Source organism: Nyctibius grandis, chromosome 1, assembly GCF_013368605.1.
Source record: "Nyctibius grandis isolate bNycGra1 chromosome 1, bNycGra1.pri, whole genome shotgun sequence".
Classification (NCBI taxonomy): Eukaryota; Metazoa; Chordata; class Aves; order Nyctibiiformes; family Nyctibiidae; genus Nyctibius; species Nyctibius grandis.
The window spans coordinates 103,266,734-103,290,721 of record NC_090658.1 but is presented as its reverse complement, the minus strand read 5'-3'; the positions used below and the strand labels follow the sequence as shown (position 1 = coordinate 103,290,721).

Sequence of the window (23,988 nt, the reverse complement as noted above, 5' to 3'; positions counted from 1 at the left end):
TTGTATCAGCAAAATATATTGCAGCTAGCAGTCTTAAGGGTGTTCAACAGACAGAATTATGGCAGACCATTGGTACAAGGGGAATGGTCTACTCCTAAATGACACAGCCAATGGTCTTATTTGGATGTCTGTCATAGGTATCTGGCAATCAGCCAGAAGTTGAGAAACCAATTAGTTAGCAAGGGAGAATGCAGTGCCCTTTTGTGCAAGTCACTGATAAAATCAAAGATACTCTGGCACATTCTGCACGGGAAACAAAGCAGACTGTGCAGGTGATGTGAAAAGGTAAGCATGGACAAGACTGAATCACTAGCTTGTGTCTGTATTTAGCTTCCTACAGCATTTAAGGAGGCTGTGAGCATACTAGTATATCAGTTGAAAATCCATCCTTCCAGTTAAAACTGTCACTTAAATTCCAGTTCTGGTCTCCCTTCTGACTCACTCTTCTCAGATTGTGTGAGGTTATGTCCTTGTTTCTGCAGTAATCATTTGTTAATGTTAATGTTTAGCATAGCCTAGGTTTTCCATGTAATTTGCTTGGGTTTTTTTTTTGTTGTTGTTTTTTTAATAGTTGAGTAGTTCTGAAATCTCTTGGACCACTGAACCATTTCAAAATTGCTTGCTGACTACCCTGCACCTCTATTACCAAGCTTCCAATGAAAACCCAGCAAAAGCATTTCCTTTTACTCTGTGATCTGTTTTGTGGACCAGGTTGAGATCACACATTTTGACCTGCTCAGAAGAGGATGGATATCACTTTTCTGCCATCTGTAAAAATGAAACAATTTTTGTTTCCTACTTTTTGAATATAAAAAAAATTTAAAGTAATTTTGAGCTTTAAGGAAAATGTACTGATCATGTATCATGTTTCCAGAGATTTCAGTGAAAAAAACCTAGACGTAAGTAGTGGATTTCTTTATAAATCATTAAAATCATGCCAGGATGGCATGAGAAAAATTTGCAGACTGTGTAAAATGGCTGCAAATATTTCTGCAATGTCTCCACTGTTCTCCTTGGATTACTCTGATACTTCTAGAACTAAAAAGGAAGAAAGAGTCCCTTTCTAGAACATCCTTACCAACCACTGATGTCAGATTTTACAAAATAACAGAAACCTGCTGAGCAAAACGGTGGGGCTTTCAGAGCAAGATCTCTTCAGTATCTAGTTTTGACAGGGATCGTGCCCTTAAAGGCCCAGAGTCTGTGAAATAGGACCATTGTCCCACTGAATGGTGAACCCAAGTCTCCTGGTCTCCCTGGTAGTGTATTTGCTTCTAACGCTAACTGAAATATGAGAACACATCATTGCGAGTACATGGGGAATGCAACTGAGGGAAGCAGCCGTCTCGCTAACCCCTGGAATGATGGTTTCCTCTGAATCATGGTTTCCAAGTTACCACCCACCAGCAGAAGCAATGATTCCAGAAATAGGTTAGAAAGACTATTTTTGCTATTACAGTTGTGTAGTTGACTATATAGTGGAAGACCCTTTTTGAGATTTCCTTTTTAGTAAAAAATCGTATCTTTGAGAATGCATTACCTAGTTATTATAATTAATACATCTGTTTAAAATTAAGGCAGGCAAAAATACGTCATGAAATAATTACCTGTGAAGTAGAATACAGACTGTGACTTCTTTTCACCCATGGTTTTATATGTTTATCTGCCTACATCCCTTGCTAATTTTTCTTACTTTCTTTTGTATGGGAACTCATAGCTGCTGCTTCGAAAGGAACAAGCTGCATTTACTACTCAATGGACATACAACCAGATGTGATTCTAGGCCCAGTGTTCAGACCTAAGACATTGATTCTAGAAGTGTCACAGATGATCTGGTGTCCTCTGGGCTACAGTACTGCTCAGGAGGGCAATAGGAGAGGTCCTGGGCAAAAGGCACAGGACCTCTATTATTTACCAGAGAAAGTAATCTATTATTTGCCCTGACCACCACCCCCCTCCCCCCCCCAAAAAAAAAAAACCCAAAAAAGTGTTAAAAGTTGGGCATGATATGTAAAAAACTGAATAAATCAGGGGTGCAGATCTTGGAGAACACACACAATCAAGAAAAACAGGCTCAAAAGATGCTGTGAAGGAGACAAGTTGCTGGTGAGAGCAGTAGAGCCTGCTCTTTCTCTGAGAGACCACGCCAAAATGGAAAGAAACGAGAGCCTGGACGTATTTGATCTTAATAAAGTGACATGTCAATGAAGTGGAAACTGAGAGGGATTTCGGATGAAGAGCAGGTAAGAGTTGTAGCATTGGAGAGAGAGAAAGGTAATTGGGAGAATTGCCACCGAGTCTGTGAATCAATATGCCCAAGAACTAAAGAGACATGCAGGGCAGTTCTAATGCTGATTCCTTTTACTCCTTCTCACTCCTGTGCAAAGAACCCCTATGAAGTCCAACCTCCCCACTTTCTCCGTGGCGTCCAGCCTGCCATCCAGTCCTTCTGCTCTAGCAGGCTCCTCCCACCCTCTGTCCTTTTCTACTTCTGACTGTCACCAGTGCTATCAGGTGTCAACGACTGAAAGTTAATCAGAAAACAATTAGAGAACTTATAAAATGAAAAGATGATGAGTAAAGGGGTATAACAGCATTTTTTGCCTACGCTCACAGGAACTGGGGGTGAAAGGGTAAAGGAAGATACTTAAAATGCCAGAGGAAGCAGCATGTAAGAGTTCAAAGACAGATGCACAGATAAGGACATAAGAATTGAAACTAGGCACAGAGATGAACTAGAGAGCATATCTGGAAAGCATGTCAGGCAATGGAGAAAATACATTTCATTTTATTAATAACTGAAAAGAAATCCACCCAAGCAGCTTAACAACTGAGGGCCGAGGGTCCAGTTTTTCCAGGAATTTGGTGTTATTGCCAACTCAGTCATCTCTCTGATGTTGCCGTTCTTAGCTAAGAAGGAATGTTGTGTGCTTTGCTTTCAGAAATTAAAAGTGTGAGTTATGGTGGCATGATGGAAACATAAGAGAGTTTACAGACGAGGAGTCTGAGTGTGCCTGGGCATGAGGATTGCTTTGAGTGTGGTAACAAATGTCATGGCAAATTTTTTGGTGGCTACTTTGATAGGAAATATGAAGTCATGAGCACGGCCCTTTTCGTTATCCTGGATACTTCTTTCAATTTGCTGTATGTTCCCTGTGAATTGATATTTGAAGCTCACCATGAGGATACATAAATTAATTGTTATTATCACATGCAATCAGCACCCTTGGTTTATGATTGATTGAAACTATACGTTAGTATTTTTGCACTGCTTTTTACAATTCAGATTGACTCCTAGTTGCTGTGTTCACTGACTAATATAAATACTTCCAGTATCTATTACAGATATTATTGATATATTAGCTGAGACTATCTTTAAAGATTATTGTTTGATCAATTGCTAGCAGACTCAGTAGCTCTGATCTACTGTTTAAATACAGAACTTAAGTAATTTTTTTTTCTTACTGGAAAGTCAGAATGAAAAAAAGGTCACAGTATTTTTAACCTGTGAAATTCCTTTGAATGTGGGGTCACTAAATGGTACCATTTATAACACAGAGAGATATATATGAAGTTGTTTCTGTCTTACTATTTCACCTATGTAGTATTGAAAGCACAGAAAAATTCACAGTGGTCCATCTACCCCAAAATTCTACCCCAAGCAGTGGCTATCATCACATGCTTAAATGTCTTCTAGTCCAAGATTCAAGTAAAGCATATTTTCAGGGCACTTTTTTTTCATAGAATCATAGAATGGTTTGGGTTAGAAGGGACCTTAAAGATCATCTAGTTCCAACACCCCCTGCCACAGGTAGGGACACCTTTCCATTAGACCAGGTTGCTCAAAGCCCCATGCAATCTGGCCTTGAACACTGCCAGCGTGGGGGCAGCCACAGCTTCTCTGGGCAACCTGTTCCAGTGTCTCACCACCCACACAGTAAAGAATTTCTTCCTAATATCCAACCTAAATCTACCCTCTTTCAGTTTAAAACCATTCCCCCTCGTCCTGTCACTACTTGCCCTTGTAAAAAGCCCCTCTCCTGCTTTCCTGTAGGCCCCATTCAGGTACTGGAAGGCTGCTAGAAGGTCTCCCCAGAGCCTTCTCTTCTCCAGGCTGAACAGCCCCAACTCTCTCAGCCTGTCTTCATAGGAGAGGTGCTCCAGCCCTCTCATCATCTTCGTGGCCCTCCTCTGGACTCGCTCCAACAGCTCCATGTCCTTCTTATGTTGGAGGCCCCAGAGCTGGACGCAGTACTCCAGGTGGGGTCTCATGAGAGCAGAGTAGAGGGGCAGAATCACCTCCCTTGACCTGCTGGCCACGCTTCTTTTGATGCAGCCCGGGATGCGGTTGGCCTTCTGGGCTGCAAGCGCACATTGCCAGCTCATGTTGAGCTTCTCGTCAACCATCACCCCCAAGTCCTTCTCCTCAGGGCTGCTCTCAATCCATCCTCCGCCCAGCCGTATTTGTGCTTGGGATTGCCCCGACCCACATGCAGGACCTTGCACTTGGCCTTGTTGAATTTCATGTGGCTTTCTACTCTTCAGTCAGCATTCTGAAACCTTGTCATGGAATTTTCCAGCATTGAATAAAACTCTCTCACAAATTCAGAGGGCAACAATACAAGTAACTAAAAGGCAGATCATATTAACAGATGCTTTAAAATTAAAAAAAATACATATTAAGAGCATGTGATTTGCATATGAATATGTTATTTCCTAATAATTCAACACATATATTCATTGCTTATTCCCTGTAATAATAAAGACCTGATCAGTTCTTCTTCCTGGTAACTTATTTAACATCTGAATATTGCCCACAATTTTTGGGCACAATTTTATTCATCTCTGGTCAATTATTTTGAAACAGGTAGCCAGGAAGACATAAAGGAACTATTCTGTTTAGATAGTTAAGATGTATATAACAGCAATTAAGATAGTGGTTTAATTTGATTTGCCATTTAGCTTTCAGTGCTATTAGAAACATAGAAGCTGCTTTTACAAGAATAAAAGTTTTCTTTCCTATGAGAAAAAAAAAATCTCTACCTTCTTTGCAAGGTCATTTTACTGCATAAATTTGGAGAGGGCACACCACACTAGAGACGGAGCATAAGTGGAATTCAAGAATTGTGATTACTAGCTCTACTCCTTGTTTGCTCAGTGACCTTGGATAATTGTTTAGTATTTTGTGGTATGGTTTCCTCACTGGTAGAATGAGACAGGAATATCTACCTCCCTGGAGTGTTCTGAGATGTAATTAATTGCCTGAGCAGTAAAAGTGCTATAGATGTGCTGAGCAGAGGACCCAATAGAAACAAGACAATTAACTTTAAAGTGAGAACACTGAAAATTAGAATGATTTTCTTTGGGTAATTCAATTTGTGCTGTCTTTCTACTAAGCCTCCAAACTTCTCCCTCCATGAAAATATGGATGTAGACAAAGTACTAAGCAATGGTTGGAAACTGCCCTACACAAGCTAATGACTAAAGTTCAGCTACACATTGACAAAGCCAGGATTTCACCCCATAAAGCCACACAGAAAAGACAGTTGCACTTTTTTGGTGTCCTAGTTGGACAAATATATATTATTTTAGACAAAAATTCAAGAACAGGTTTTGTCTTTTTTTTTTTTTGTCTTTAAGGAGAGCACCTGTTTATTTTTTCATACTTCTGCTCCCTTTTTGCTTATCTGCAAAGCCCTCAACATACGCAGGGTTTTCTGACTTGGTGTCTGTGCATTTTATAATTGTGTGAGAACAGCTGAAGTGGCTGTCTTTCAAATCACAAATAGTACCTTTCTTACCTGAAATGTGGAACTGCGACCATGAAATGTTAAGAGTTTTCGATAGTGGGGGAACTAAGGAGGGGCAAGAGTAGAACTTCTGCCTTAGATTTCCGGTGGGCTGACTTTAGCCTGTTTAAGAGGCTGGTGGACGGAGTCCCTTGGGAGTCGGTCTTGAAGGGCAAAGGAGTCCAGGAAGGCTGGACATGCTTCAAAAGGGAATTGCTAAATACTCAGGAGCAGGCTGTCCCGGTGTGTAGGAAGACAAGCCGTCGGGGAAAAAGACTGGCCTGGTCAAACAGAGAACTTAGGCTAGAACTTAAGGAAAAAAAGAGAGCCTCCTTGCCCTGGAAGAAGGGTCGGGTAACTTGGGAGGTCTATAGGGATGTTGCCAGGTCATGTAGGGAGAAGATTAGGAGGGCCAAAGCTCAATTAGAGCTTGATTTGGCTGCTACAGTTAAAGATAACAAAAAAAGTTTCGATAAATACATTAAGAGCAAAAGGAGGGTCAAGGAAAACCTCCACCACTTGTTGAATGAGGAGGGTAGTGTAGTGTCAGGGGATGAGGAAAAGGCAGAGGTGCTCAATGCCTTCTTTGCCTCGGTCTTTAATGTCAAGACCGGTTGTCCTCAGGAGACTCGGCCCCCAGAGCCTGAAGTTGGGGACAGGGACTGTGTGAACCTCCCGTAATCCAGGAGGAGACGGTTAGTGACCTGCTGTGCCAGTTGGACACCCACAAGGCTATGAGCCTGGATGGGATTCACCCCAGAGTAAGGAAGGAACTGGCAAATGAACTTGCCAAACCACTCTCAATTATCTACCAGCAGTCCTGGTTAACTGGAGAAGTTCCAGATGACTGCAAATTAGCAAATGTAACGCCCATCTACAAGAAGGGTCGGAAGGATGATCCAGGGAACTATAGGCCTGTCAGCCTGACCTCGGTGCCAGGCAAGGTGATGGAACAGATCATCCTGAGTGCCATTACACGGCACATGCAGGACAATCGGGGCATCGGGGCCAGCCAACAGGGATTCATGAAAGGCAGGTCCTGCTTGACCAACCTGGTCTCCTTCTATGACAAAAAGTGACCCACTTAGTAGATGAGGGCAGGGCTGTGGATGTAGTCTATCTAGACTTCAGTAAGGCATTCGACACTGTCTCCCACAGCATCCTCCTAGACAAACTGGCTGCCTGGGGCTTGGATGGGTGGACTCTTCAATGGGTTAAGAACTGGCTGGATGGCCGAGCCCAGAGAGTGGTGGTGAATGGGGCAAAGTCCAACTGGCGGCCGGTCACTAGCGGTGTTCCCCAGGGCTCAGTTCTGGGGCTGGTGCTGTTCAATATCTTTATAGATGATCTAGACGTAGGGATTGAGTGCACCCTCAGCAAATTTGCAGATGACACCAAGCTGGGTGGGAGTGTCGATCTGCTGGAGGGTAGGAAGGCCCTACAGAGGGATCTGTACAGGTTACATAGATGGGTCAAGACCAACGGCGTGAGGTTCAACAAGAACAAGTGCCAGGTCTTACACTTTGGCCACAACAACCCCATGCAGCGCTACAGGCTGGGGGAAGAGTGGTTAGAAAGCGGCCCTGTGGAAAGAGACCTGGGGGTGCTGATCGACAGCCAGCTAAACGTGAGCCAGCAGTGTGCCCAGGTGGCCAAGAAGGCCAATGGCATCCTGGCCTCTATTAGGAATAGTGTAGCCAGCCGGTCTAGGGAAGTGATCATCCCTCTGTACTCGGCACTGGTGAGGCCGCAACTTGAATACTGTGTCCAGTTCTGGGCCCCGCACTTCAAGAAAGATGTTGAGGTGTTGGAGCAAGTCCAGAGGAGGGTGACCAAGCTGGTGAAGGGTCTGGAGGATCTGACCTATGAGGAACGGCTGAGGGAGCTGGGGTTGTTTAGCCTGGAGAAGAGGAGGCTCAGGGGTGACCTTATTGCAGTCTACAACTACCTGAAGGGAGGTTGTAGTGGAGTGGGAGTCGGCCTCTTCTCCCAGGCAACTAGTGATAGCACAAGAGGACATAGCCTCAAGCTTCGCCAGGGGAGGTTCAGATTGGACATTAGGAAGAATTTCTTTTCAGAAAGGGTTATTAGACATTGGAATGGGCTGCCCAGGGAGGTGGTGGAGTCACCATCTCTGGATGTGTTTAAGAAAAGCCTGGACATGGCACTTAGTGCCATGGTCTAGTTGACATGGTGGTGTCAGGGCAATGGTTGGACTCAATGATCCCAGAGGTCTCTTCCAACCTGATTGATTCTGTGATTCTGTGATCTCATCAGAAGACAAAAAATGCTTTTGGAACATAGGCTCAAAATCACTATGCTTAGTCATACCATGCTAAATACCACTTATTTAATAAACCTGCTGCGTATGCAATATATATGGCTTAAAGCCAAAAAATGCTACGAAAACCTTGTGGTTTAATAGTCTATTTTCTGAACTTAGCTGTAAATGTTTGAAAAAACTACTGTCCCTGTGTTTGACAGTACCTTCCCTTCAGGAGGGCTAACAAATTAGACTGCACAGGTACTCCAGATCTAGTATTGTGAGCTGCCCTGGCTTAAACTGGTAGTGGAAAATCACAGAAATGATGCAGCTGACTTAGCACTGGAGCAGATGAGGACTGCTCATGTGCTCCACTCTGCCAGCTCTCCCTGTGGGTTAAGTAATGTCAGCAAGAGAAGCAGTAACAAGTACTGGAGAACATAATTTCTTACAGGGCTTCAGACACTTTTGCAGTAAACATCTGCCTCAGACAGGAAAGGAGCAGCATCAGGATACACATGTAAACAGTTTGGGAAACCGCAACACAGGGTGTAGACAGACTATTATCAGTGTTACTGTGAGGTAAGTGCGCATATAACAGTGTGGAGGGAGTTTTATTTTCCTATATTCAGTAAAAAATAATTTCCTACTACTGTACAGTAATACAACACGATATGTGCAGTGATATACTGTGTCGTGTCTGGAATTATGTAGACGGTCAATATTACATGTACATCAGTATTACAGGACTTTTTTCTTAGATGCTCCAACTCTATTGTTCCCACACTGAAAGGCAGTGAAATTACCATGTGAAATACTACATAAGAAAGTTTTGCGTGATTTACTTATTCTTATTCTGTAATATAAAATGATTTATAATTCAGGAGTAATAGAGGAAGCACAACAAGTTACTATAAATTAAAAGCACTCTCTTTTCCCATGCTACATGTGTTTTTTTTCAGTGTTCTAGTACAATAACTGCAGTACAAATGTTTTAGGATATACAGTCAGTTAAAAGAATGTGACAGGTTTAAATATGGAACTTTGTAAAGAATTATAACCTAATTAAAACACTGATTCAATATAACAGCAATAACTTTAGTATCATCCCCACAGTAGCTGTCATAGCTGAATTCAAAATGTGTTCCTTTTCTTGCAGACTTTCAATACCATGCTTTTATGAAAATTATAAATCTCTTCTGAGGGAATGAATACTATTTGGGAGAGAGCTAAGGTGATTCCTCCAGTAAAAGAAATGATAAAATTTTGCAGAAAATCAAGGAAATGCTTTTGACAGTTCATTCTGTCCCACAGAGTAGGAACTGGATCTCTGATTCCCTAGTAAGTATAGGAATGATTGAAACAGAAGAATAAAGGAGGGCAAGTTATTTGGCATATCTTCTGTCCATATGCAGTAGAAGTCTTCAACAGCTCCTGTTTCTGGTGGAAGAAAAATGGAGAGCTGTACAGCTCAGGAGAAATTCTGAGTTCTGAGGGCTGGGTGTACACCTGCCTCGTGCTCAGGGAGAGACCAGATGGCTCTCCTCCCCCAAAATAAAGGGGGTCATGCAGACCCATGGCACACTCCAGCATCTTCTGGGACAGAACCATGGCACATGTGGCAAGGTCATTAGCCTGGACAGCTGGAGAGGTATCAGGACTCAGGTGCTATATCAATATTAGCACACAGTGTGTACAAATAGGAATGACCTGCAGAGTGAAACAGCTTCTGGTTTAGTTTCAAACTAAAAGTCACATACTTTGAGCCTACTCGGTGATGTGAAAAGAAGAGTGGTAAATGAAGACAACTGGGAAATTTGCTTCAAAAGAGCACTCCTGGTCCTATGCTAGTGTAGAAGCACCCAGCATGCACTAACCTCCCTGCCAGGTGCTCTGTCAAGGCACACTCCAGCACCCTGGAGCAATCTGTGTTCTATTACCTCTGAGATGCCTTATCAATACTAAGATGCTCCAAGACCTAGAAACCAAAGCAAGTTTTCTTTGGTATGTTGTCAGTGGTATTTCCTATTGGATACCAAATGCATATGCTCAGATGGTATCAATGAACAATCAGTGCACATTAGTAAGGCTTTATTAATTAGTGTTAGTAAAGATCTTGCCTGTAATCACAAGCTATATGAAGTCAAACACTGTAATGAGAATCAGACCTACCTCTCTTACATCTGCATATCAGTCACTACCTTATTTGAGCACTTGATTTCCTACATTTGAAGACCTAAATGGGGCTAGCCCAGAAAAAATAGGGTAAGAAACCCTTAGCATCCTGACCATCATGAATATTATGACCAATGACCTATAATACCAAACTTGTTATTAAAAATAAGGAAGGAACTTGGACTTGACAGCTGAACAAACCTCTTCACCAGCAGAGCAATTGCTAAGAAGTGCTTTTTCAAAATTTACAAATATTTTTCTGTATACTTTGCAGCATGGCTTTATCTGGCTTTGTCACTGCCATAGATTAATCAATACAGGGTTTATTTCACACTAGGATGATAGCTACTTGAGTTTCTCCATGCAATGAACATGCTTATGTCTCGTCATGAAGTATGAGGATTTATGTCTCCTAGGGTAACATCTCTTCAACCAACCTATTTATCAGAATTCCTGAAGTTTGAACCCTCCATACACTCTTTCCTCCCCAGATTTCATCACTATATATTTATTTTTACTTCTACTTTTTCAGCAGAAACTATATCATTGCTATTCTAAAAAAACCCAAACTAGACGATACACTCTTCAGGATAAACACAGAATTAAATAATAAACAAGATAATAAAAAAGCAGTGGAACATTGCTGTACATTTTTAGTTGTTAGCCCTATAAAGCCCTATGAAGAATTTCTTTATAAACCGTTGTCTGTGTAGAGCATTACTTAGTAAACTAATTGTCATCACAACAGCAAAGCTCTCATCTTGAGTAACTGGCAAGTAATTATTTGTGCAATAGTCAGTTAAATAATTTTGGCAGCATTTTACAACTTAAATGGTGTCTTACATTAAAAGGAATTATATCAAACAGTTACACTCCCCCATTTTAATTAAAGATGGAATTATCCTAAACCCAAATACCAGTTGTTGACGAGTAAGCACTTAATGCTAAACTGGAGTAGAATATGCACTACAAAATGTGGTAATTAGAGAAAATGTGCACATTTGAAAATTTTTGGTGAAGATAGAGCACACTTAAATAATGGCCCCTTGCCGCAATGACAGCACATGAGGTAAACAGCCTTGCAAGCTTTTGCTGTATAGCAACAGGAATGTGAGTGGAGTTCACTTATGACTTCCCTCTTTGTGTAGGAGGCAAGGTACAGATTAAACTTCCTAACTCTTGCCTAAGGCCTTTGGCAGATGGTGCTGTTCTAATTTAATTGTGGTGGTTTAGGAGGTTTTAGACTTTAACCCTCTCCTTTCACCCTCTACCTAAGGTTTCTGCTTTTTTGGTAGTAGCAACAGAAGTCCATGTGTACTGGCCTCTCAGATACTGCAGTTCATGACCTGGCATAAAAACATAAATTGCCATCATTTCCAGGTAATACACAAGGCAGTATATGCACCAGGCTGTGAACTATAGCATCTGACCATAGGCAGAGTCTTACTCTCCTCCATCCTCACTATTGCAGTTTCAACCTTTGGAAGCAGAGGCAGGAGCCTCTTCAACCTTCTGCAGCAGGAACTGGCAGAGCTCGTCTGCTGGAGTCCCCAGCTTTCAGAAGAACTAAGACAGAAACAGCAAATGATAAATAAAACCTTGAGTACTCTGATCAGTCCAATGCAGAAAACAGATTCAGATAAAACAACTGAGAGGCAGGTCGAATATAATTAAGATAGCTTATAAGGTATTGGATGTGCCTTGCTAGCAAGTTATACTATCTCTGTTATCTTTCTAGACTGGGCTAACATGATACAACAGATGTATTGAGAATGCTGGTTCCTCTAAAAATCAAGGAAAAGCAGAAAGAAATGAGGATGTGAAGGGTGTACAAACAGCTTTTCCTTTACAGAGGTCCTGTCCAGGGAAGGTGCTTTTTTGGACTTGGGCATGACATTACATACGAGCAGGAAAGGTTCTTAAGTACCAAATTTGTAATCATACGTTTTATCCTAATTAAGTTATAAGACAAATCATTAAATTCATGTTTTCACCAGATACCTCCTCAAATGACAACACTGCCAGAAGGGAAAACGTAAAATTATTAAAGTATAATGAGAGCAATGGATATAAACTTTTTGTTCATAAACTAATCCAATTTCATGCCTTCTGTTTTAAAACAAGCATCACCATCAAGTTAAAATTACAATGTTAGTTTAGGCTCCTAGATTTAAATTCATGTCTGCAGATATCAAGACCTTCAGTGACATAGGTATCATAAATGCTTAATGAGTGCAATCAGAGGAGGGGATGCTTTACATTTTTGAAAATTGTACAGTACTTTAAGTGGCTGGCCTTTTAAAGTGCCTGCTAAAGATACCTTTTGTCACTCACATGAGGAGGCCTATAAGGGTTACATCCACAAGAGGATTTTCAGGCATATGTCCCAAATTTATGTTCCTCAGCCCAAAACAGTGATCTTCAAAATTCTCTAGCAGTAGCTGCATAATCCTGATCCAATTGAAAATTTGCAGGAATCTCATAATTCCTTAGGAGGATATTTCCAGGTGTCCAGAGGATAATGCAGGGAATGCCTGAATTGTCTCTGATCCTTCTGAGAGCTTGGGTGGCAAACATATAAAATCACAATAGAGTTTAAGTGTCCAACTGCATGAGAGGGTTCTGTGCTATGAACTTTCATTCACGGAACATCCCTAAGTCATGGGAAATAGTGGATTTTTACATATATCCCTCTCAGCTGACTCTGCTATTGTCTTGGAAGGCTCCTTGGTTGGAATTGCAGGGGATCGACTTCTCAGGAACCTTCACATCAGAAACTGAACAAGGAGTCAAGGCAGTTACCTCAAGTTGTGGATTATACAGCAGTGAATAGTGTGGAAGAATTCATCTTGCCTAGCCTCAGATAAGTGACTTAGGCTCTTTCTTGCTCAGTAGTCCACCTAATCAAAAGAGATGGACTTCCTGAAAATGACATGGTGTACAGGTGGGCTCTGCTCTGAAGCACCACTGTGATTTTTGCAACCCTAACCACGAGTGTTCCACAAATGCATAAATCTGAGGAACTTCTGAGAAAACAGTGGCCCCAATCAGACTCCTCCACAAGCTCTTTTAAAAGGAGCATAGAAGAACCCATGAGACAAAGAACACCTGCTACTTCTCAGGAGCCTGGATAGAAAGAAAAGTCATAGCAGGCAGTTCACATGGGAGTACTATGGTACTGTATAATACCTAGCAAACTACAGAGAGCTCTATATTATGCTTAAAAGAGAAAAGTACGAAGTAGCATTGTTATTTGGGTGAATCTACTTCATGAAAAAGAATAAAAGAAAACCTTCTCGGGATTGAGAACTGTCCTCCCTAAGTTGGATGAAAGAGGATGCACGGGAGAAAATAAAGAAATGCCAACCTAGTTAATTTTTGATAATTCAGATACTGTTATTGGAAGGGATAAGGGTGAAAAGACAAGTTGTTACACAAAAGATCCAAGAGACAACAACAAGAAAACATCAGTTCTATGTTCATGTACCATTTGTGTGTGGTCTTACACAGAGTTTGGGGGAATTCTGCATTACAGAGGTGTTCCAGAAAGGATTGTAAAGGAGCAATATAGTCACAGAATTACAGAATCACAGAATGGCTAAGAGTTGGAAGCGACCTCTGGAGATCATCTAGTCCAACCCCCTGCCAAAGCAGGTTCACGTACAGCATGTTGCACAGGGTTGCATTCAGGCGGGTTTTGAATATCTCCAGGGAAGGAGACTCCATGGCCTCCCTGGGCAGTCTGTTCCAGTGCTCTGCCACCCTCAAAGTAAAGAAGTTCCTCCTCATATTCAGATGGAACTTCCCATGTTTCAGCTTGTGCCCATTGCCCCTTGTCCTGTCACTGGGCACCACTGAGAAGAGTCTGGCCCCCTCCTCTTGACACCCACCGCTAAGGTATTTGTTAGTGTTAAGATCCCCTCTCAGTCTTCTCTTCTCCAAGCTGAACAGACCCAGCTCTCTTAGCCTCTCCTCATAAGAAAGGTGCTCCAGTCTTGCTGTGGAAGGTAAAACAAGGTGTGAAACTGAACTGGGCTGAAAGAAAGACTCTGTTGATTTATGCAGTATGGGGAAATACGAAGGGATGGCTGATTTTATACAGTGGGATGGATTCAGAAGACTCACAATGAATTGCAAAACATCCTGAAAAAGAAGCAGAGAACTGGGAACAGTTCTCTGGGAGCAGATAATTAGGGTAAAAGTTACATAAGAGTCAGAAGGGGTGGCACCACACTGCTTATTGGCTGGGTGGGAGGCATTGAAAAAGTCAGATATAGAGAGGACATCAGTATATGTACCAAGAATTCAGAAAACGAGGAAGTTAAGTATATATTCTATAGCTCCATATACTCAGATCACCTCCTCAGATAAATGGCGGTGACTTTGGGATGAAGGAAGTTCATGCACAGGTTTCCAGAGCACAGAACTAGCAAATTTACTAATATGCTAAAGTAAGTGAACCAACAGGAGCACAAACACTCATCGAAATGTGTCTGATTTAGGAAAGCAGAAAAATCGCAATTTGGAATATTATTCCATTTTTAAGTTTATTCCAGGTTACTTGTAAAACTATTCCAGAACTTTGTATTCAAATGCCAGCTCAGAAAATAGTTTAAGCAAAAAAGCAAGTCCACAGTTATCAATCATGTATTTTAAGACAAGTCTAGCAAAGCAAACCCAGGCATTTTGAGTTTGTTTCAGCCGCTGAATGGAAAAAAAATGTAACTTCACGCAGAGCACAAATTTAGTCATGTTCCCACTCTTTGAACGCTTTGTAAGCCTTAGCTAATTAGTCCATTCAGAACCCCGTCTGGGAAAACAAGTAATCTTCTTTTAGCTTTACAAATGAGGGTTTGGAAGAAGAGTGACATTACTTTAAATGTCTTGCCCAAACATATGGAGATTGAGCATGGGAGGAGTCTAATTAAAAGTTAAGCAGTGGGTAATTCTTACTGCTGAGCTCAGACTATGCTTTTTTGCATTGCCCAAAACCTTAGCAATGTATTTGGGAGGAGAGGTGGAGAGGGGATCTGTAGATGAGAGGAAATGTCTTTCACTGAAGGTATTAAAAGAGGAAACAAAGGGTAACTGAACCACACACATTCATATGGATAAATTGTTATTATTATTACTTTTTAGCACTGAAAATGTTCTTGACTGCATGTTGTATTATCCAAACGTATTGTGAGGAAATTAAGTTATTTCTGATTATGCAGTGTAATCATTTTGACAATGTCTCAGTAATGTCTCGTGATTTCTATACAAATACAAAGGGAACTGCAAGTTTGCATTACAGTGACATTTGCTTCACAGCTGCATGAATAAAACTATTTTTTTCAAGCAGCAACCCCTATATAACCCCTCACAGTAACTTTTACTTGCAGTGTTGTTTCCAGGAGCTCTCATTTTCACAATGCTTTGGGAGTCACCATGAAAACTTATGATACTTTACTAGTAGTAGGAAATTAAGCATGACATCTCTGCTGAAAACACTAGGGTCAGTCTTGCTCTATTATTTGAGTGAAAATGTCAACAGTGAGATTCACTGTGCCATCTGATGGCAAAATGTACTGAAAAATATTGATAGGAAAAGACGGACTGGATTCTAATTAGTTATCAAAACACATCACAAATATCAAACAACAGACTTAGAAAATGGGTTGTACACATTGGAGGAATACTTTCTTTTCCTCTCATGTCCTCTGATCCTGTGAAGTGGAACTATTCCAGCTCAGACACAGGCTTGGTGGGGAGGTGGAAAGGGTACAGCACTCCCTCTACTCCTACTGCCTTGTATGGCCCGAGATACTCCTTCACCTCTTGGTGCAGTGGGGGTTCCCACGGTGGTACAGCACCCTCTCCTTCCACTTTGATTAAGTCTATATTTCAAAATCTCACAAAACTTGCTGGTTGAAGTCATGCATATGACAGTAGCAGATGCAGAGTGCTGTTGGCACATCAAGCAGACCGAAACTTAACACTGTGAAATATATTCAGGCACTAATCAGAAATTTCAGTGTTGCTGTTAAAGCTGATCTGTGACTGTGATTATTTGGCTTTGTAATTTTGGTCAGAATTGATCTGTCCAATTTTCTGGTCCTACTTCAATAAGTCAAAACCTCATCCTAAAGTTAAACAAAACCATTTTGTTCAGTCTTTATGAAAGCAGAGGAAGAAAGAAAAGTATGTGGAAGTAATTTCTGAGTTGTCAGTGACAGTTTTTTTTCTTTTGATTTCACACTGTTGCTGAAGATAGAATAGACCTTACCGTAGCTGTCATAAGCCTCTTCACTTGTTCCGTGACCGTAGTCATAATATTCAGGCACACTGTAACAGATTCAGATAGCCATGTCACTGTTATTGTAGGTAACCAACTCAAACCAAAAACAGAGCACAGAAAGTGAAATGTATTTTAACACTTTTACTTGATAGTATAATTCCGTTAGTTTCAGGGGTAGTGAGAATTTAAAAAATACGAAGGAAAATGTATCAGTGACAATAATAGATATTATACAGCACATCACATTTCTTAACTACTGAGCACAAAACAAAATTGGTCCTAAATACGTAAACCTAGGAGATGTGACAAACAATGACAGAAATTCTATTTGCAAAAACAAGGTCCGAAAAAAGACCATCCACATCATTATTCATGATTGTTAAACTGCCAAAAGAGGTATTAATCTCATTTATCTGTAATTCCAAACATTTATGCGGTAACAAACTCAGCATAGTTTGTTCTCCCCAAAGCTGACTGTATTGTATTGTGTGGAACCTGTAAACTACTCATCTTTACCAAAAAAACTGACAGGTTTTCAGCTTTGCTCCTGAAGAAGGAAGTATGTTTCTACTGCTTGTAAAGAGACACCTGATTCTCCACAGCCTTTGTATTTATGCAGTTATGGGACACCCATGGAAAGTTTATACAGTACCAAAAAAATGCATATTGAAACTAGCGAGGTTCACGGAGGGGAAAATCAGGCTTAGACTCTCAAAATCACTTTTTCAATGCTTTTTGTTACTTAACAAAAATTATGTATGGTCATATTAACATGCTATCAAAAGATTTCAGATCATAGTTACAGCCTGATAATCATCAATCCCCAGCTATTACCTGGAGCAGACACCCAGAAAATTTGACCTCAAAGACACAGTGAAATGGAAATGGAATTATTCACACTTTTGCTTGACTGCTATTATTATTTACAGCTTGCACTGTGTATTTGGTACCTGGTACCAAATTCAGGATCAGACTACTGCTGTTACCAGGTACCAGGCAGACATAACAAGAATCAGTTTCTGCCCAGAAAAACTTACAAACTCCGTGTATTCTACTATATTGTATTTCTTCCGTCTGCAGTGAACCAAACAAAAAATGTAACACCTTCCCTGTTGTTAATTTTTGTTGTTGTCACTTTTGCTTCTTTTCCCTTGGACACAGTGTGAGATAGATAGTCTCTTGAAAAATGAACAGAAGCAGGCAATCAGCTCAATGTTGCACTATTTATAACATTATTGCTCAGGCAATTTTCCATATTGGGTTATCATTTTAAAAATATTAGTTCACACTTGAAAGAGGAGCTTAGTTCACAGTGGAGTGTAAGTAAAAATATTTCACAAATGCAACAGAGATAAACAAGCAATCTGTAACAATTATTTTCTTAAACTAATTTGGACTTTGTTCACCAACTGTCTGTAATCAGATTTTTAATTTATTGAACTTAATAGCTATTCATAACTATTATTGGAATAATTTCTGAGAATAATTCATATGCTGTACCTCACTTGAGAGCACTGATTGCATGTATCTGATAACTGTCAATCAAGCTGGTTTAATTTGGGACACGCCATCCCCTGACTGGCCAGGCACAGCTCTCATAGACAGTTTTTAGCTACAAATATCTGTGGGTTTTTTTTTTGAACTGAAAATGCAACTATAATTGTTGTGCATTCAGCAATTTAGCCAGAAGTCATTCATGTGAGTGGATAATACACTGACATCAGTATCTCAGAGAGATGAAATTCATCTGCTAAAGCATCTGCAAAAAGTGGACATGTGAGTGAAATTGACATGAATGAAAACGAAGTTAATACTTTTAAATGTTTTTCCCAATGCCATCTGAGCTCTATAGGACATAGTCACTGTAGAGCATTATCTTCCAGGATAATGGGACACATCCAGTTACTTGAAAATTAATGATCTAAATACATACACCTCCCTATTGAAATGGTGCAAGAAACAAACAGGAAGAATACATCTTTTATTTGTTGAACGTACTAAGCATTCTGCACTATTTTGCAATGATTCTAGTAGCCAGTTAAATAAAATTACAGGATTATGTAAGGTGAACTAGTGCACTGGAAGCATCAGGGTTAAACCATGTATCTAGTCATATCTACAGAGCTCATGGTTTAGACCTAATAAATTAATTGAAAAGTTCACAACAGACAGATGACATACCATCCTGATCTGGCAGTATGAAAAATCTTGTGTAATACAATTTAAACAGCAGCATTTTGGCATACTGCCTGCTTTCCTGGGTAGAATCATAGAATCATTTTGGTTGGAAAGGACCTTTAAGGTCATCAAGTCCAACAGTTAACCTAGCACTGCCAAGTCCACCACTAATCCATGTCCCTAAGCATCACACCTACTCATCTTTTAAATACCTCCAGGGATGGTGACTCCACCACTTCCTTGGGCAGCCTGTTCCAATGAGAAGAGGAAGGTAGAGCAGGATATTGGACTAGTGAGTGGAGTTACAGGAGCAGAAACCCCAGAACTCTCATCTTCTGTCAGTGGATAAGATGCTAATATTTCTTCCTGATACATTTGACAAGACTAAGTGGCTGCATCCAAAGGTCAGCTTTAAAAGGAGTGCATTTGGGACCCAATCCAAAGGCCAATAAGTTATCAACAGCAGTCCTGCTTTCAGTGGTCACTGAGTAGGGCCTTGAGCTATTATCAATATAAAATCCAGCAAAATGCAAGACTTGCAAGAGCAGGTAAAAATTAATTGCAAAGTTGTTGTTGTTGTTGTACGTTTTTATTAGAGAAGAAACACACAATTGTACAGACAATAAGGATGTGACATAAAAATCCTGCATAGTGAATGTTTGGAACTGAAATACACCATAAACAGAACACAAAGTTAATACACAAACCATTAAAATAAGAAACAAACTGTACTGCAAGTGTAGAAAGGAAGTGATTTGTTATATACTGCATATTTGATGTCTGTGAGAACAATACTTAACACATTTCTGAAAATTCATAATTCATAGCACAATACTTGACTGTGATCTAAGTTCTCCAACTTTATTTCCCCTAACAATATAAATTTTTCATAGATCTGAGACAAAATGGTATTTCAAATTCCTTGCTACCCCATATTAGAAAGTGTTTTGAACAATACCTAAATGAAGCAAATTTATTTGTTAGTGTGAAACACCTGATTTAAACTCACATTTTGTAAGCCAGACTGCTTATTCATCAGTCTGCTCTATTTTAAAACTTTCTGAATATTCACTACAATATATTGCATGCATTTATTTGTAAACATTTTCCTTTGTTTTTTTTATTAAAGTGAACAATGAATGATGTTTATAAAAAAATGGGTGATACAATACGGCTTTACCCACATAAGGTCTTTTTTTTAATTATTGAACTACAGAGGGATGTAGTCCGTTCACATTATGACCAACTGTGGAAGGAAACAATCAGCAAATGAAATCAGCATAAATAAAAATAGTTTATATAATTTTAAAGTTCTTAGACTGTTCCTGGAAAATACGGTGATCATGAGCTCTAGAAACCTCAGATCTCTTGGCAGTGCTAATTGGAAACAAAACACCATTATCTGTCATTAGCATTCATTACTTTCAAGCAACATGAAGTGTAATTTACTTAAGTACATGCACCCACCTGAAAGCAGGATGCAATACATTTTATAAAGCAGATAAGATTAACTCATTAAGAACTTCTCAGCTTTTACTCCTAAGTTTTCAAAGCTTTGAAATATACTTTAACACCAGACTTCTGAAAGATAGAGGTCTTGGTGTGCCATGACTTAGGCTTTAGTAATCTTCTACGTGTACCACTTGTGGAAGAATTGATATACTCAGGACTATGAATCTTACAAGTAGTTTAATTATTTTTATATCTCAAATGGCTTGCAATCTGAGGACCTCTGATGTAATTTTTCTCTATCTAGATGAAAATTTTGCAACAAAGATTCTGTCCTTAATCCTATTCTGTGGCCAAGAAGATTAATAATACATTTACTGTTAAACTTCATAATCATAACCTATTTATGCTTCTTTTTAACATAACTGTTGCTTTCGGTTAGTGCTTTTGAACTTGTTACTTTTAAAGATTTGGGATCAATGTTTCCATAAACTTATGATGTTTTCTTTTCATGCAGATCAGTTCCAAAAAAAGAACACAAAAGGCGTTCCTTATTTGAGAGATCAGAGCCCCCGTGAGGTGCCTTCCAACCTGAATGATCTGGTGCTCCCACAATATGAGAAGGTCTCAAATACAGAGTCTGTAGCTAAACAGCAACCTTAAAAGCCAGTAGAGGCTTTTAACCTCTCATTAACTGGGACTTTTTCAAACTGACGATAGCTAAGCAAAACTGAATTCCAGTTTGACTGTGTCAACACCCATGGGAAACCACACAGCTTGTTATCCAGCAGGCTGTGGAGAATGGTGTTTAAGGTGGTTTAAACAGAGAACCGCAAACAAAAGATTTAAGATTGAAGCCACAAACCCCTGACTCAAAAAGCCACCTGAGGGAAGGGTGATGTTCACCACTCAGAGATCAATGGCTGTAGGTATAGGAAATAACGACATTAAGGAATAGACTGCATTATCCTTTGACCAATCTCTTCCTGCACTTGCAGTAAGCTGCTGGCAAGAGACCCCGGGTTAGCATCATTACCATCTGGTTCCCTGGCTGCTCTTACAGCTTCTGTAATATAAGGCAGCAGAACACTGCAAGAGCTGAAGAACTTGAGTACTTCTTGTTGCCTCACCTTTTTTTTTTTTAATTCTTCCTTTCTTTCTTTGTTCTTTGCTTTTACTTGCTGAAAGATGCATCTAACTTTTTATTCTCTAATTGTGGAGCACAAAATATGGTTACAGACATACAATGGACCCACTAAAGGCAAAGCTGAAAGGTACAAGAAAGGGTTCATCTCCTTTAAACACTGCTAACGTGAATCCGTGCAGGTGAAGTGTGTTCAGTAGTCTATCCTGAAAGATCCTAAGAAAGTGAAAGCCTTTGATTAAGACCTGCTCAGCTAGATTTAAAAGATTTTTTTTTTTTTTGCCACAAAGACATTATTATATCTTATTTTTCTTTCTTAATGGTTGCATTTTTTAACTGGGAGAGTAGATTCTAGAATATTATAGGAATTTTTTATTACGAAATGTTTGGGAAAGAGCTAGTCAATTTAGAAAAGAGGCTTTTGATCAACCTTGGAGTTATAACTCAGCCATTAAATAATAATGAGGCTCCTTTTGTGAAATAGTTGAATTGGTCCAAACTACAGATTCAGCTGACGCCAGTGAAGTTCCACAGTTCGGATTCATAATCAAACAGATGAAAAATTTCCATGCTAGCCTTTGAAGACATAAAAATAACTCTTGAGAGACTACCCTCTTTGTGTTATGGCACTCAACGATGTGAGAGTGAACCAATATTGTGTTTTAGGATTGGCACTCTTTGAAGAGGGATTCCTGGCCTTTGTCAGCTTGCAATCATCATCTATACTTTAGACAGATACAGTTAAATGAAACTTTAGCACTCCTTACAGATATATCCCAGTCTGGGTTAGCTTCAGATAACAGATTCTCGAGTGAAGCCAATACCCAGGATAATGCACAAGGATCCCTAGGGGTTGGATTCAGTATTTTTAGACAACTCTCATTCTTTCTTTTTCTCTTCCTCAAATGGATCCTTTGAGGTCTTGGTCTCCTATCTCCTGTTACCTCCCTCTGTCTCACTATCATTTCTGTTGAGTAATCCTCAGAGCTTACAATTTTCAACATTGATAACTGATACAATCAAATACTCTGCTCCTATGCTAACAGGATCCTGTCTAACGCTATTGCAGTCGTTTCATGTAAGACTGCATTTGTAATGCTTCTTCCTCCTACACAAGGGAGGGAGCCAGCAGGACTTAACACATAGTTGGCCATGAAAGAAAAGCTGTTTACACAAAGCAGTATGCTTCTGCTTGGAAGACAGGTGAGCAAGATTTGCATTCACATGAACTGCAATATATGTATTTTTTATAAAATAGTATTTCATAATATTTCATAGTGGAAATGTATGAATAAAGAAATAATCCTCCTAGGAATCTGAACCTTACTGGAACATGCCTACTTAACAGAGCATTACATATATAGGAAAGATGAGAAGTCTTTTGAATGAAGGAACTTCTTGTAGAATTCAGCCTTAAATAACAAATACAGCCCGTTACTGAATAGATCTTTAGAACTAATGGAATAATATGGTGAACATTTTAGTGGATAAAGTCTTCCTTTTTCTGAAAGCTCAAGTTTGATTGTATCCAATATATTTAGCAGAGAAGAATGTCTCCATTACAATACTCCCTGGAACTACTTCGTAGTTTACAACATGCCCGAAGTTAAACCAGGTCTCATCTGTCTCTGGCATTTTCCTATGTTTGATTCCATGCTAATGCAAATCTGAATTTAAAAAAAAATAATGAAGCCAGTAGAGCTATACGAGCATAGGATTGGACAGCCATCATAACTGCAAGATGACTTTGGGTTTTGAACTTTTTGCAAAATCTGAAATAGAAACCAATCTGCCATTTATTTGCTAGAACAAAAGACACATGGGGATTTCTATTCAAATATTCTCCATTCCACTGTACTTTTCTCATACACAGAGAACTATCACTGAGTATTTCAGAATATAATATGAAATGTCTGCAGACAAAGTATTTGCAAAGGGAAAGATGCAGAATTTTAGGAATCCTATCCAGTTTTAGAGGAAAAACTCTTATCTACTTCAGAGCAATGATATTTGATTCCATTTTGCTCATTGAATCAAATAAATGAGAAGTGGCGTTTGAAAACAGTTTCTGATGATGAATGCCATAAGTGGATTGCTGTGAAGATACATAAAATATCATATTCTAGGCTTCCTGGCTTGATTGATTTCAACAGGTTGGAAATAAAATACAGGGAAATCTTTATTTATGAACAGGTGGATATAAGCACAAAGCCAAAATGATATGACAAAGTATAAATACAATGCATACTGGTGAAAAAGTGAGAGAGTGCACAATAGAGAAAATAACAATGAATATCCCATTTTACGGAAAACAGTGTAATCACTCTACCTATTGCAGCTTGGGTTATAGTTGTGTCTACATAGTCATATTTTGATAGTGAGAGAGAAGTGAGTAAACCTCCAATCATATTACCAAAAGATTTAAGCATGTGATAATCTGCTAAGTAAATTAATGATTATTCACAGTTCTGTCTAGCCATCATTTTGAAACTAACGACAAAATTGTTCCATTTTACTATGGATAGTTCTCTCCACAACTAGTCTGCAGGAAAAAAAGCAAGTAGTCAAACACAGTGGGACTAGCTGATTAAATAAAGGTATCTGATCATTACTTTAAGCATTTATCAAATTCATTCTGCAGTCAAGGAAGATCATTGACCTCTCTCCATGTTTTCCTTCTGAGTGCAATCAGAACATATGAATCTGACAA

The 23,988-nt window shown here is 39.6% G+C and overlaps 1 protein-coding gene across 1 annotated transcript in view; it reads right to left on the bottom strand.

Annotated features, from left to right (window-relative positions):
- The window catches only part of KHDRBS2 (KH RNA binding domain containing, signal transduction associated 2), a 409,730-nt gene that overhangs the window by 8,420 nt on the left and 377,322 nt on the right, over positions 1-23,988 (bottom strand). The window contains exon 8 of the mRNA XM_068407910.1: positions 16,496-16,554. Within this exon, the coding sequence (XP_068264011.1) occupies positions 16,496-16,554 (59 nt within the window). The remainder of the gene's footprint in view (positions 1-16,495; positions 16,555-23,988) is intronic.